General features: G+C 42.9%; 1 protein-coding gene across 13 annotated transcripts in view; it reads right to left on the reverse strand.

Moving 5' to 3' along the window:
• Positions 1-16,361, reverse strand: part of LMO7 (LIM domain 7) — an 824,605-nt gene that overhangs the window by 206,391 nt on the left and 601,853 nt on the right. For 9 of the 13 annotated variants that reach the window (XM_069639155.1, XM_069639156.1, XM_069639151.1 and 6 more), the window contains 5 exons: positions 15,401-15,691; positions 14,782-15,075; positions 12,266-12,445; positions 11,227-11,916; positions 10,206-10,235 (listed from right to left, as the gene is read on the reverse strand). The exons of 2 other annotated variants lie outside the window; for them this stretch is intronic. In XM_069639155.1, the coding sequence (XP_069495256.1) occupies positions 10,206-10,235; positions 11,227-11,916; positions 12,266-12,445; positions 14,782-15,075; positions 15,401-15,691 (1,485 nt within the window). The remainder of the gene's footprint in view (positions 1-10,205; positions 10,236-11,226; positions 11,917-12,265; positions 12,446-14,781; positions 15,076-15,400; positions 15,692-16,361) is intronic. 2 more of the 13 variants (XM_069639149.1, XM_069639159.1) reach the window with 2 other exon arrangements.

A 16,361-nucleotide genomic window follows, 5' to 3' on the forward strand; every position in this document is an offset into this window, starting at 1 on the left:
TGTGAATTTTCTATGTTACTATCGAGATAACCAGTACGGGCCTTAAAACTCAGATCTATAGGAAACCAACTGATGTGAACAGTACTCTGCATTTCCAAAGTTTCCATCCAAAGCATTTAAAAGAAAATGTACCATACAGCCAACTCCTCAGGGTTAAAAGAATCACGTCGGAAGTGGACAGACTACAGGAAGAATACACCATTATGAAATCCAGATTTAAAAATAGACATTTTCCAGAGGATCTTATTGACTAAGCCATACTTAGAAAGGAAGCACAGAGCCGTGAAGACCTACTGGACCCGAAGATCAAAAATGAAAAGTAAAAAAACGGATTCACTCATTAAAATACTCTAGTCAGAGTTTTCAGATAAAGCGGATTATACACAAAAACTGGGACATAATTAAAACAGATCACCAACTAAATCATCTCTTTCCAGAACCACCGATGCTTGCATACCAGAGGGGCAAAAACTTTCGGGACAAACTGATCAAAGCGGAAAAACGCAAACCAACTAATCAAACCTTTTTGAACAAACCAAAAAGTGGTACTTACCCATGCCTCAATAGCCAACCTTGCTCCAATGTGATTAAAGGGGGATCATATTCGACATGGTAATACTGGGAAGAAAATACCACTGAGACAATACGCAACTTGTAATTCCAAGAATGTTATTTATGCTCTGCGTGCTCTTGTGGGAAATATTATGTTGGGAAATCTACCAGAAAGGCTAAGGAACGATGGACAGAGCATAAATCAAATATCCGTACCAAAAACATCAAATCCCCAGGATATAGACATTTTAGAGAGCACCAAAACAGTGGCATAAATGAGAATGGTGGTTCTGGAGGTTTTACACCCACTCCCTCGAGGAGGCGACCTACAAAAACTATTATCCCAGAGAGAACTCTATTGGATTCATTACCTTAACTCACTTACCCCCCTCGATATGAACGAGGACTACTTGGGCCCCTACTTATGAAACATGTACCCTCCATCTAGTTACATGATCCCATAGTCTTTCAACATCAGGCCAATTCATTCTCTGGTCTATAACACACTTGGACCTAAAGTTTTATACAACATATGTTGATTTAGATGGTTGTGACATCTTGTTATTAGAATATTCGCTGTGATTGATTTATCAAACACTGTTCTGCGTTTCCCAATATCTATCCATATGTGTTCTTATAATGAAACGTTTACATTTGATTTGGTTAATTTGGTCCATTTCCACAAAAGCGTTGAAGTCTTCCGACTACTTCGAATGTCTTTATGAACTTTGTTAACATTATAAATATTATGTTAATGAATGATGTCTTCCCTATGTCTTTAAAAAGATTGTGCAAACAGATGGTGCATTCCTTTGTGCTATTTTGGGACAAGACTACAAACATGACCAACAGGTACCCACCTAGAGGACTGTTAATGACTCTTCTTACTGGATCTTCACTCCAGTTCCATTACTTGTTCTATTCGTTTTCTTTATCTTATCTTTTAACGCTGTATTCTCACCTTGTGGCTTTTCTCCATTGCCTGTATTAAGTTGTACAATACTTACTCGCATTGGTTGTTGCTGCACATGCGCAGATTCCGCCATTTGTTTACATTTCTCCGACGCCGGCATCGTCAGATTTATGACGTGTACCAATTACTTCTAGTCTAGCGTGGCACGCGTGCGCAAGCAGCCCCCAGGTGCCGTGCATGCCCCTACCCCGCGTCACTGTTCATTAGGGTATTTAAGGAGGGTTGCCATGAGTGTACCGCATCCTCCACCTATGGGTTGCGGTCCACTATGGTTCCTTCGTCATAGCTTTATACTTTACAAGTAAGTCGTACAGCTCGTGTGCCGGTCCCGTTATTCTTCTTTTTCAATAATGCTTCAATTTTTTTTACTTATTTTAGTAAGTTTGCCTTCTTGAGGTATACCTTTTGCAGTTAGTTCGAATTTTCTCTTGTGGGGACTATTCTCTTTCTTGCTAGCCGTCCTTTGCGACGTCTATAGAATTATATGCAAGTGTATTACATATTCGCTCAGAACACTTTCTTTAATACAGAGTTACTCGCCTTTATTTCAATAATGCTTCCATCTTCTATTTTTGTAATCTTGCCTTCTTTAGGTTAACCTTCTGCAGCTCGTTTGAATCTTTTCCTGTGAGGACTTATCTCCTTCCTGCTAGCGGTCTTTTGCAATGTCTATAGAAATAGATGCAAGTGTAGACATACTCGCTCTGAACATTTTCTTTAGTAGTGATTCACTTGCTTTTACTTATTTGTTCTATATTTCTTGTCTACAGCCTAGCTACCTAGGGTTGAGACATCCGAATTCTCTAGAAAGCACTCCATCTTGAACCTAATATTCCGCTGCCCTTTTGTTTACATCACAGATGGTAAGTGGTACTTAAGTATTTTCTTGGCTTAATTGCCGACTACCCAATACTGCTCTCTTAATGACTCCATACTCAAACTAGAGTGACTTTTGCTATAGACTTGTTTGGTTAGAAGGGTATATGACCACTATTCTTTAGTAATCGCTGACTCTACTCACCATTAAAACTGTATATGGTGGTAAAAAAGAACAAATTGTTACAAAATGGGTTACTTTTCCCATTGAAATGATTAGTCTTTAAATTTAATGTGTTAATTTATAATCAAGTTAGTATATATGTCTATATACTAAGATGTACCTTTTTCTATTTTCTTTAGAAACATATGAAATATGATTTTGCACCTGAAGAGTGTATACTCGAAACGTGTCGGGCCTAAAATATTGTACAATAAATACTCTTGATTGTTTTGATATAAATTTTGTGAGCTGGGTATTTACTTTCACTGCCCCACAAATTGAACTACTAATTGAATAAAATTGTATGAAACTGCTTATATAAAACACCAAATTATTGATCTGTTCTACAGATATCAGATAGTGTGCAGGGGACGGGAGTTCCTAAATCTTTAGGAACAACCACTTTTTGTCCTTTATATTTCCAACCTAGTTCCCAAGGTTGAGTTTTCTCCCCCGCACCTCAAGTATCCCTTTAATTTTAGAAGGTTCCATCAATACACACTCAATTCTACTCTTAGGTACAGGTGTGCCCTCGTGTTTTTGCTTACCTTCTTATGCACGAAAAGCCCACTAGCCTGGGCCTTGGTGAGGGCCTCAGCCAGGGCTTCGGGTCATTATCACTCAATTACATCCAGGAAACCCAGGGCTTTACGATATTAGCAACCAGCTCATTGCGCCCCAGAGCTAAAAGCATTTTTGGGTATACAATTCCTGGTTTCCTTTGAAACCCACCTTGAAAGCTTTCGATTGCAGTGGAGTGTCTTAGTGTTTGTGCCAAGGACCACAACTAGTACGGGTTTAAACCTTGATTAGACTGAATGCAAAGTCATAAATGGTGCAGGTAGGCCCCAAACGTTACATGTAAAAGGGACTATATAAAGATACCTAAAAAAAATAGCCCAATACATCTTAAGATTATACTTTTCTTTCCTTCAAATTCGTTGGGAGGGAGGTGGACTTGCCACACTAAAAATTGACTAATGGGGTACATCATGAAGGGCCTCAAATTGAACCGCAGGCTCTTTTTGGATTGCGCTTACTGGGGCGGGCCTCGCCCCAGAGTCTGAGATTCATATTCCTTAATAGACAGAGACTCTAACCATAAAGTGACAACCGTAAACGTATGCAATTCATTAAGAGACTGGCTTGACTGAATCATGGAGATTTCTAAGGGTAGATCATTTGTTTAAGGCAGACACTGGCCATTCGCAAACATCTCCCATAATTGAAATGTTTGCCTGAAAAACGTGAACACCTTTTGACTGAACCCAGGTTTGTGCGGAATAATGGTTTATACTGGATCAATTTGTTGCTATTGGTTTTATAGTTACTTTAAAAGGTAACTGTCAAAACCCGGTTCATTTTCAAACTATTCGTGGGCAGGAAGAAACCAAGTCAAGAACACAGTTACTGCTCGAGTTGCAGCTCATCATAAGGAGAGTAAGGGCACTCGCCCGCTACGGCTAATGAAATAGATTATTAAACAATAGTGTAGCAAGCCAAAACAAGCTGCACCCTCGACGGGTCTGTCATTCTGGTGAGCTTAGATACATCCCTTGGTGGCTACATGTAGTGCCACAAGAGTGACATGGCCTAGTTCCAAATATTTTAGCTTCCTCCATATTTATGGGCAACCTCAGTGCTGTGGTACAACCTTGGCAGGCTGCAATGACTTGTAGAAAAGGAAAATGTTTCTGCTGTCTGAAAGAACCACCAAACACAGTTGTGACTATTCTGGAAACGATACATGCTGTAAATGATGTTACCACCTTTCAAGTAACGCAGTTTAGAAACTGTTCACAGGTCTAGAAGACTAAGAGGATGAAGGGAGAGTGCTGCTTGGTGCAAGTAATCCTCCTTAGAAAGAGCAAAGGAAGACTTGCCCCAGTATAGAATTTCTTTAAATCCGAAAAGGGACTGTACTTATTCACTGGTCAAGGAATAGGTGGATATGGGAATTCTGGAATCAGAAGCCACAGCGAAAGGATGCAGAAAGAAAGCGTGCCAACACATTTCAGAAGTAACATTGGCTGATCGGCCTTCTCTCATATGTGCTTGCCCACCAAAGATCCAACATAAAGTGTGGAGCAGATGCAGAGAAGAACCATTTGATCACTTCCAAAGCTCGGATCCCGCAGTTTCCTGTGGGTGGACCATTTTTTCCTCCCCTCAGACTATATAAGAGTCCTAAGAGATGATCAAGTGCACTACTGACATACGTGCGAGTGGGTAACTGCTGAAAATGAGTGGCCAAGGAATGTGGCGACTGAGGAAGAGTTCATCACTAGCGTGCCATCTGTCCTGGGCTAGATGGGAACAGAGCAAATGAAGCAGCAAGGCAGTGAGTGGATGAATTAGCTGACATTAACCTTATTATCCTTTACCTAACTGGGAGTAAATAAAGTTGTACAAGGTCATAAGTCAGGGCTACGTGATAAGGATTGTGCCCGTATAACAGAAGACTAGGGCAGAGCATGAGATTATTGGGAGGGATGTCGTTTGATCTGCTGCATGGGGAACTCGTAGTAAAATAATATGCCAAAGAGGCTGCTTAATGGTAAGGACCATTTCCTACTTAACTGCAACCTGGGATAGGTTCATGTAAGTGGACCACAATTCCGGGAGAAACGGAATTTAGCACAAAGTTTGAAAATACATTGCTAATAAGCAAGTGTGAGGAATTCGACAATTCACATGGTGGCTGTGCGCTCGTGTGGGCCTTTTTGAAATGTTTAACTAAATGGAATGATGGTAGACCAATCTCAGGAAAATGTGACGGGCTAATCCAAACAATTTCCTATGCTCACGCCACGACAAATGCAAAGACCAGTGTACTATGGTGTGGACACAGCCTACCTTTTCCTGTTGCAAGGCATATTGGTTATGACCTCACGCATATAGAAAATTGCTGGTAAGGACCCTAGGATTGGTTCACTAAGGTATACTTAGCCTACACCATTCACTGTGGCCCACTTGACTTTAAAAGAGGGATGGAGACCCTCTTTAAGCAGATCTGAAGATTTCACCAGAAACGTAAAAAACTCATCACTGGACCCTGGTTGAAGGTCCAGTCTGCCTTACATCTTCCACCAGTGAATGAAAGCCAGGATATCCAAAGAGGGAAGCAAGATCCTCTACCCTAAACATCTCCCAGGGAACAGAGTGAGATCCAGAACTCAGAGGACCCTCCAGCCGCTCCAAAACTGGAACCCAGCCAGCACACAGCGTGCCCTGCTAGGCTGTGCAGAAAGCTTCCTGGATATGAAGTGCCAGAAGGTCTCTGAACCCAGAAACAAGGACAAGACTGCTGCCTGCAACACACTCCACAACTGTGGGCCGTTCACCTTAAAGAACGACACAAGCCCATTGAAGCTGGCAGTAGTGCCTTGACCAGCATCTACCAACATCCGCCCTAAAGGAATTTTTCAAGCCAGTCTAGTTCCTCGATCCACAACCGATGGCAATGCGGACCGTTGTCAAGCCGCTGTGGCTTAAAGTCATCTGACATGTCTCACACGTGCCTGGGGTTGCTGTTGGCACTCTTGTTCAAAGGAGGTTTGTCTGGCATTTTGGTGCTGGACTGCCTTTGTGGCCAGGCGTTACAGCCACTTAGGCAGATCTGAAACCAGAGAGAAGGAAGACATGTAGATCACAGCGCACAGTGGCTCACTTCACGCCAGGATGTTTCTGCCCAATACTGCTTAAAGAGATCAGCTTTTTGGAGGCACCACCCTGTTCTCTACCCCCCTCTGTCTCTTTATGTATCACAAGAAACAGTCATTGAATGGACAAATGAGGGAGCAGACCAGTTTGGATTTCGGCAGGGTGACTGGGTCTTGGGAACAAGCTGGCTATTGAATCCTGCAAAGGCCCTGGCTTCACACGCCTTCACTCATCCTGTGTGAGATTCTCCTGAGCATTCCTTTATGCTTGCTTCTAAAAACATGTATTCTTTACCCTCTTACCAGTGTATGTGTGTATCGTCTGCTCCATGGTCAGCCAGAAGATGGGACGACAAACTAGATTGCAGAAAGCCACAAGGGAGCAGGGGACCAAGAACCCTACGGTGTGAGTGCTAGAGAGACGGCCTCCCTGTTGCCTTTTTCCTGATGCAAATGGCACTAAAAGGTCAACGAAACGAAGTTACTTAGGTAAATGGATAGTTAACTTAAAAGAATAACATTCACGCATTCACTCTCCTTCAAAACAATATTAGGGAAGGCTATAAGAAAGTTGCATTGGAATGGTTAGTAGCCCTTCTGGTCTGTTCTCCTTAGATCATTTGGCAGCAGGTAAACTAGATCTATTTTATGCCAATTCTTATGGTGTGAATCTTGCTTCACTTGCCTCACTTTCCCCAATAGATTACCTTACTTTGCGGGTCTGCGACCCTAGCCAGCATAGTCAATGGTGTGGGTTAAACAAACAGAAGGTTGGGAGAATGTCGGGTTTCAGGCCTCTACCTTATTTGTGTAATACGGAATACGTTAAACAATTTTGCAATCAGCATAAAGATGGGGAATGAGGCACCGATTATCAGTAACATGTAGCCATCAAGTGCTGCGTGCTGGGCACGCATTCCAACTAGGGGATTCTAGAGGGAAAACTCCTCTGACCTACGCTAGCTAACACTGATTTTTTTTTTTAAGTTGATCGACATTTTATTTTCATGTCTTAATCACAACAGCCGACGTGGTTGTTGCTTATATGCACAGTAATGCAATATCACAGTCTGAGAGCTTGGAAGGGGCTTCCACCACAAATATGATGTCATGATTGACTTCACATTGCATTAGAAAGTCGATATTCTGAGGTTTTGGGTCCACATTTCAATTGTAGCGACTGGTGGTGTAATGTATAAATATATAAAGTACACCCAGGATTACGCCATTATATCTTCTCTCCTTGCAGCATTGGTGAATTGAATGATGTAGCAATTTAGAAGCCACTCGCCACACTCTTAGTTGTGTCTGTAGATCGAGTCTCCAGAACTGATTAGAACGTCAGACAAGACCTTAGCACCAGTGATCTGCTGTGTAGTCCTACAACCGTACACTGCTGAATGCCTCCTTATTTTCCCCCTTGTTCCCACACATGGCCATGGATTACTGTTTATCAATGTTTTAATGCTTCACTTTTAAAAGATAACACCTTTTAGACATTGCTGCACATAATGTGCTACCAAGGATTGCTCTACCAAAAGTGCATTCATTTGCTCCATAGAACTTAAGCTGCCACCTTCCAGGTGACTCTTCCAAGTATCCGACAACATGCCACTTTTCCCACACCACCTGCTGCATCAAGCATACGAATTCGCTCGTCGCCTGCAATCATCGAATAGCTCGGTGCACCATATGAAAATATTACCCGCTTTTTTTTTTTTAAAGGAAAACCTGAAAATCGGTCACACTACTGTTAGTCTCTCTCCAATTCCAATGTTTTGGAACCTAGTAGGTCCCCTGTATGTATTGAACGGTACTGAAATGTTTACTGAATTCTCCCAGTCTTGCGCTGCTATTCCAAACAAATGGTCAACGCAGTCGAACAGATTTTTCAATCACGACACTGCTTTATGAACACTTTCCTGCATAAGGGATTCTATCAATAATGCCAACATGGACATATGGGCGTGTTCTATAGTTGCTGGCCTTCTCGCCAATACCACTTTAAATAGCAGGGCTACACCGGCCTTTCACCAATTCAAGCGAGCCTACCTTACCTTGAACCGGAATTAAAAAATGGAAACGTGCAGCATTGCCCGTCATTCGGTCCCACCACCTGTGCCAACCACTCCTAGGTTGTTGTATCTGGGTCACGTTCGGCTGGCTGCAGGCTACGGTTGCTCAGTATTACAGAACACCTCTACGTTGCTTCTTTGTGTTATGCAGTACACATACCTTGTGTATACACACAAACCAGACCCCAAAAAATGTGCTCTAGCAGAATGGATCAAGCTCACGAACCCAGAGCTCTGCGCTGAATCACAGGCTAGAAAATGTTGCTACACACTCTTGACAATTGTCAGCTGTATTAGGATTGATGCAGAAATGCAAATCTTAGATAAGCCTACAATTTCAAACCACTTGTGTCACGAGCCATCAGGCTTAGCATAGCCAGTTGTCAGTGTTGGGAGATGCAATCTACAAACCTAATAACCAATTTCATACATCATACATCCAAACATCAGATCTGGATTGATAACATTTCTGACAAAACTGATTCCAAAGTATCCACAGAATGCTGGCACTATCTTCGGAAAAAAGACAATGTTTTAAGAAAAGAAAAGGATCCAAGTCTTATATGAAAACCTGCACAAATGCGGTGGGTCTTCAAAGGCCTTACCACCCTGAAGTGATGTGTGCAGGGATTTGCTAGAACTATACCCAAGACGCCAAATGAATGGTCTGTATGTTCCACGAGTACACTTCCTTTGAAATCCTGCATGATGCTCTCTGGCCACGCCCATCCTTTTATAGCCTAAGTAAAGGAACCAGTCCTTCCCCCCTTAAAAGTATGTGTGTGAGACAGGCTGAGGCTTGGGCACTTTGTGCAGTACACAAAACCAATGTTTGGAAGAGCCTTTGCATTCAGCGTTCAACATACGGTGGGGCTTTTAAATTGCAAAGGGGCTAGCAGAACGAACCCTTGCGCATTAATTTAACATTTACACATGGAAGAGGGGCCAACTGTTTTACTGACAGTGGGTTTAGTCGAGGGGCAGACTTTAGCTCCAGTTTAAAAGGAAGGAATTTCCCATTCATGTTTTAAAAGGCAAAGATTGCGGCATGTAGCCCTTCTGTGAATGAACGTTTCATACATGGGTGATGGAATTTAAACTTCTTTCAAGTAGAGACACGTGTGTGTACACTTCCACTGGATGACAAATGGTGTAAAACGTATTTTGAGGTTAACTGTGTCCACAGAGTAACCGAAAATACTTTTGGAAGTTGAGTGAAAGAATTTTTCGGTGAGCAGAAACTAGTCAGTCAATGGGAGTTAGTGGAAAGTAATGCATTTAAAAACATTTAGAAGTAGGGCTTATTGTGGCAAGTTATTATACATTTAGATTTGTTTAGATCTTATGCGCCCCAATACGATGAGCATGTTAGAGCAGCGCTGCGCACCAATGAGTGGCACGCGCTGCTACCACCTATGGTTTGGAATGAAAACAGCAGAGCAAGCGGGGACAAGGGTTCGACACCTCTCACAACCCTCTTTCTTGCGTGAGGGAGAGATATTGCCCTAATTTCAATAAGTGAAACAGAAAGGTTGGCTGCTAATCCATAGGGTGGTCTGATGAAATGCTAAAAGTCCCACATTTTAAATTTGCCTACAACGAGCATGATGCTGATGAGAAAGAAATACCTCAAATAAAAGCTACGCTACCGTTATGTTACTAAAATACATGGACATGCTTGGTTTAGAGTGCATTGTAAGTGCATGGCACGCCTAAAGAACAGCAAGTAAGTCCCAGCTATTGTGCCGCAACTGGCACCCAAAAAAGCGCTGTGGCGCATGCACGGCTGCCAAACTGCACCAAGTAGCATCTACAGCAGCAGCTTCTGTTCATGCACTTAACACATGTTGCAGGCAGACAGCAGAGCGAGGCATGAAGCTCATTCTCTTGCATGTTAAACTTACCCTTCATCAAGAGAAAGCTTTTGTAAGAGTCTGGAAAAACCAGAGAAAATCAGAAAGAAAATGTTCACTGTTTATCCTTTAATACATTTTTTTGGAAAGAAAGCAGTCTGGGAACAACGGTCACATGCACATATATCACACCAACCAAATGGGACATAATTAAGATTGGCACCACACACAAGTCTCGTGAATTGATATCTGCAGAACACAAAACACAAAGTATTGCAGACACAAACGGTGTTGGGGGGCAAACCAGAAGGGTGACACCAGGCTTTCCACAGTTCCAACAGGAAGCTGACGGGTACACAATGAACATCTGAATTCGTAAAATAACAGCAAATAACATTTTGCAAAAATCGTGTCCATACCTAAAAAAAATAAAAAGCACAACATAGGGTTGGTAAAGGTTGGTGATTAGAGAACTGGCTCCGGCTGCAGAACCTCGCAGAGGAGGCTTTCACGAAATGCACCTGCACTCGTTTCACCATAGAACTGGCCCTCAACAATGAAATTGGACAACTGGAAAAGAATCCACACAAAGCACGAGCCACAAGGAACAAAGGGTGCGATGGGGAAACAATGCAATCGAGTGCCCTACAAGAAATCAATGGTCAGGTGTTGGCCCAACAGTTCAAATGAGCCATGAAACAACTTCAAGCATAAAAACCCCATAGTGGCACCAGATAGTTCACTAGCATTACTGAAGGAAAATGCGTTAGCAACCAGAGCCAGTGACTTGCAGACAGGGAGCACAAACATAGTCGATAACTAAACAAATAGGATGCAGTACACTAAATTCAAATGAAGTATGCCAGCAAAATAAAAAAATGTAAACAAAACCAAGAAATCAGACGTCTTCCGGTGAAAAGAACAGTTCTGCAAATTGTCAGTACTGTATGCATGTTCACATGGCTTTAAGTCACTCCACAATGTGAATGACTGGAGCATGCAAAGGTCAGCTCTGAACAATCCAACCCAACACAGAAACAAGCTCAAACGCTTAGCACAAGCCTGGTCTGACCTCTCCACCATCTGACGCTTCCGGTGCCTCTTCCTGCTCGCATTGCGGATGGAGTCCCATTTTTTCAAGTCTTCTTCATTGCACGATCCTGGAGTGAAATTCTTTGGCCGAGGAGAGGGTACAACTTGCCAAGAGCCAATCTTTCGAGTGAGCATATCATCCTTTTTCAGTTTCTGTGAAGGCGCCACAACGCGGCTGCCAGCGTGCCCTTGCCCGGAGTCCGATTTCTTGGGTAAACAAAGGAACTTGACTTTTATGTTCTCCGGAAGAGTTGCTGGCTCTGGAAAAGGTACAGGTTGATATCGGTCTGGAGCCCCCGATAGAGGCACTTCTTTAGAAGCTGGAACCCGACGAACAATCATGTCATCCTTCTGCACGTCCGGCACTTCTGACTCGCCATGATTAGGTTGCAGAACTATTTCCTTCTCCACTAGGCACTCTTGACCCAGGTTGCTCTTCAAATGCTCCATGTAACATTGATGAAGTTGGAAAGCCCCCGTTTTGCGGGCAAACAAGTCATCGTTTTCAAGATCTGGATCGATGTGGCCACCCCCACCCTGCTTTCCGCTTGGTATAGTCCTGTTGCAAGTTATGACACGAGGCCCAGAAGTGGGATCTTGCTTACATGCACGGTCAGGAGACAACAGGTCAGCAGAACATTTCTGGAGCGCCTGCAATATTGCAAACTGACTGGCGTATAAAGGGAAACGAAAAGGAAGCGAGTTAGACTCCTATTCTCAATTGTAAAACAATCTTTAATCTTGGTCAGTTACCATTTCCAAGCCATTAGTGGGTATCACACTTATGAATAGAACTATAAAAATACTGACAAAGCAAAGCAATACGCATCTGTGTGTTCATGCCGTTCAAACATTATCCTTGCCTTTGCTGTATATTGATCACAGTTCTTGCTAAATTAAAAAATGTTGCAATCGCACATTTGAGATTTGCTCTGTTCACAGAGTAACTCAACGGCTTCTTTTGATGCAAAACACCACACTGCAGTCGCGGCACAGGTCAGTCATGCAGGAATATCAACCTTGGTTGGTCAGAGGCATTGGCCTGGCCCACATTTTTAACCGATTCCACAGGGGATTGCGCAATCCATTTCTTGGCCAAAGAGCTTCCTAAACTGGGCTTCAGTTGGGGTTCATGAGGAAAAGTGGCTGGTCTCCTCTCGCAGCCAGAGTCATCATCTTCGGACTCCGAGGATTCCCTACTAAGAAAAGGATTAAAGAAAGAGAAAGCAATTGGCGAACAGTGGCACAGCGCAGTGGACTGCTTGCCTTGACTTACTGCAGGGGCATGCTTATACACAGACTTTATTGGTGTTAAATGATCCACTACTTTATGGAAGAATGGTCAAAGTCAAAATGTTGGCAAGCCACTATTCAAATCTCTGAAAATGCATGCAAATTCTCTATTCAACCGCTATTTAAAATGTACTTGAAACTATATGGGGAGGGCCTATTTTGTGCCACAGTGACTTGCTGCTAAAGCCTGTGATGCGCTGGCTATGGGGAAGTCGGCATGGTGGACGATTGCTCACTGGTGTTAGCATGCACAAATGCCTGAATATAGGGTTGTGAACGCCTCGCATTTGAATTATAACGACGTCGTACATTGGCACTTGGTTTGAAGGCCACAGCCTATCACCTGAAATGACTACCAACTCAAGGGAAGCCTTGTATGCAGCACTGCAATTAAATATGGAAAGCCCATGAAGGAAACGTGTGCATCAATGTGCACCCATTCAACTTCGAATTGAGTGCCAATACGGACCTCCTATTCGGCAAATTATACTGCAAAAACATACAGGAAATGATTTATTTTTTTTTAATATATTTTCTATGTCCAGGTACAAACTAACGATTGCTTAATGTATGTAAAATGTCCAATTATTTAAATTGGTCCAGCCAGCAAACCACGCCACGGCCATTAGTTCCATCCACTGTGTTAAAAGAATGAAAATAAATAATGCCTAGTTTAAGGGAAACCTGTCTTGAGAGATTTTGCATTCAATAGGGGTTTACTGATCTCATGGTAAAACTCCCTCTCAGACCTGGACCCATTAGGGACAGCTAATTAAGTGCGCCTCTGGCCCCATTTTGAACTGATGGAACAATGGTTTCCAGATTAACAGCACTATACTTTTGAACTAATCCCTTAGAGCCATTCTTTTACTTACAAGAAAACATATGTAGACTAGATGTGCATGGTGATTATCAATCTTTCCCCCATTTTGAACTGAAGCCTGAATTGCTTCAAGCTGGGGCTCATGGAGGTTTTTAGTTCGGGAGGGCTCTTTTGCCCTACTCTGGAGTACAAAACTATCGATTCTCAGCACCCCAAGAAACCAGAATGTAGAGTGTAATGCTGAGGTTTATAGGCCTGGTCTTTTCTTGCGAGACGTTCATCGCCCTGGTTAAACCAGCCTCACCCCTGCCACCCGCATAATGCAAAAATGATATTCTAGGCTACATTAAATGCGAGCTCGGCTCCAGGTTATCCATGATGAGCATCAACACAGCATGCTCCATGTCAATCTGGTCGTATGTGTATCAGTCAACATGTCCCAAGTCGACCGAGAGAGCCTTCATGAAAGGCAGAATTACCCTGATCCGGCCTAGCCGGCTGCAATCATTAGGGCCTTTTGGAAGGTCTCACTGGGCTGAGCGGACGCATTCCTAAATAAGACTGAGGAACTTGGTGCATATTTCTAAGGTGGCCATAAAGTGCCATGGGCATTGGTTAATTGCAATCACCACATCTCACCCGTGTTTCTCAATGCCCATCGGAGCAACATGCACTAGTGGAGACTATGTACTAATTCAGCTGAACATATCACTAGTGGTTAGCAAAGGTTAACACATTTAGACCAGTGAATTGTCCAATACGACACTTTCTCAAGTGATAAGGTTGTGTGTGGCCTATTTTACCTAAATCAGTACAGTGACTCTAATGGCCTTGTTCCAAAATAACAGTATTGCACACCTCGGCAAGCTAAAGGGCCCACCCCAAACGAGGTGAATGTTGGAATAAGTAGCAAGCATGTTTGGACCAGGGAAGCGAGTTTGCTGGACGCAAAGGGTGTGTGAACAATGATCTTGCCAGTGTGAATGACATGGAGTATGATCCCAAAGTGGACTAGAATAGAGTTTTATTGGTCATACTTTCAGATGTGTGTGTGGAATCCCACAATGTTCTGCAATCTAATCCATACAAGGGTGCTATGAAATTTTTGAAACTGTAAAGCATTCCCCAATCCCAAAAGTAGCCAGGTTCTTGAAACTGGAGGCCATGAAACCCAACGGTCAGAGACATGCAAGCCTAGAGTATAAAAGAGAGGTTTCATGTACGCAGGGGTCTATTGTCTGGCATTTAAAAAAGCATCTGTCGAAACAATACTTTTTCATGCCAACATACAAAATCACAAAGTCGGGTATCACAGGATTCTGTTGCACATCGGGCCCTCACAAATACCCCTACAGTCGCTACTGGAATGAGATTTTTGGGTTAGATGTAGGGATCGGGAAATATTTAGTGCAGACAAACCTGTGTCCCTGAAACTCTTTATACCAGGGTCTCCTACTGGATCCCAAGTTAATCCTCTTCCAGTGCAGCTCTTCTTCGGGGGTCCAACATTTTGGAAGAAACGAATCGAAGGAAGCATTTAAGCTGGGTGCAGGCAGGTTGAGCTTGCGAGCATAAAGGTCATCCTTTTCAATATTTGGGACAGTTCTCGCTTGTTCGTCGTCATCTTCTTCTGAAGAACAGAGGTTGGTGTTTGGAGTCTCTTTGCTGGATGCCCCAGGTGTGATTGTAGCAGCTGAAGTCTGCCTCTGGTGACTATTCAAAACACCAACCAGTTTAGACACTTCACATGGTCATTGTCACATAGCAAACTGGTGGCGTGCATCACCTTTTGGCTGAAATATACATTCTCTATATTTCTATGTTCTTCAAATAACAGAAAACATTCAGGCAAGTATTGCTATACTTGCACCCAAGTTTTAGCCACTAATCAGGTTAGTCCACGTAGCACTCACTGCTAGGAAGGTTGCGGTTTAGTAAAATCTTATTGAAGAAAAAACACATTAAAAGAGACCTTAAAATAGAACAGTGAAATTTAGATTTACAGCAGATTTTTTTTAGAAATGCTCACAGCTCTGACCTCATGTCTCCTTTGTGTTCAGGAGCTAAATCCTGAACCGGAATGAGCCCCTGTGGCCCAGATTTTGGAGGGCTGGCTTCTAGAATGTGAAGTCGTGCTGGGGAAACCAGATTTAAAGGGCTTTTGCTCGGATGGAATCGGCGCTTTGCCAAATCGTCAACCACGAGGTCGGGCATCGTCCGATCATCCTCCGAATCCGAGTCGCTCTCATCTGCTTGGGAGATTAGGGATGAGAGGTCCATTTCGAACAAGTCCTTAGGGCAGGCAGTGGCAGGATGGGCTGTACTTCCACTGACCACCGGCCAAGACAAGGGAAACAAATCGGAAACTGTGAAATTGAAGTCGTCACACTTGACATTTCCGATACGCTTAGCTGCACACCATGGGTTAAATACGTAGGTGGAAAAATAAAATCTGCCAAAAAGAGGCTAGCACAAGACACTTCAACATGCGTCAGAGTACCAAACAAAAAGAAAAGGCACCATAGCACGACAAACCATAAACTATTTTCATGCATTGTTTTACCAAATCAATGGTTATACTATTAATAATGTATCCAAGTTCTAATGCCATTTAAGAAAAACAAAAAAAATAATTCTGAAGCCTAACCAGAAGGGGAAAAAAAATAGAACCCAAAGGCTTCACAGGTTTTTGGACATTGGACTTTCTAAGACAGGACTGGCAGAGCCACCCGGGAAAGGACTGTGTTTTGGCCCAGGCATTCGTAAGACTTGAGCAGGGCTGGGGCCGCCCGATATTGTAACTCTAATAAAGCGACCATATGTTTCCAATAAAGTGTAATAAGTTTCCAACTTTTAAAAGGTCTCCATCTCCTATCATTGGGTGTGAACAAAGTATGAGATATTATGCATTACTGTTACTATGTAGGAGACCATAGTAGGGGTTAGCTCCGCTATGCATTTTTTGCTAGATCCAGTCCCACCCATCTTGGGTGCTGATT

This window comes from Ambystoma mexicanum, chromosome 7q, assembly GCF_040938575.1.
Source record: "Ambystoma mexicanum isolate Mex_15411 chromosome 7q, UKY_AmexF1_1, whole genome shotgun sequence".
NCBI lineage: Eukaryota > Metazoa > Chordata > Amphibia > Caudata > Ambystomatidae > Ambystoma > Ambystoma mexicanum.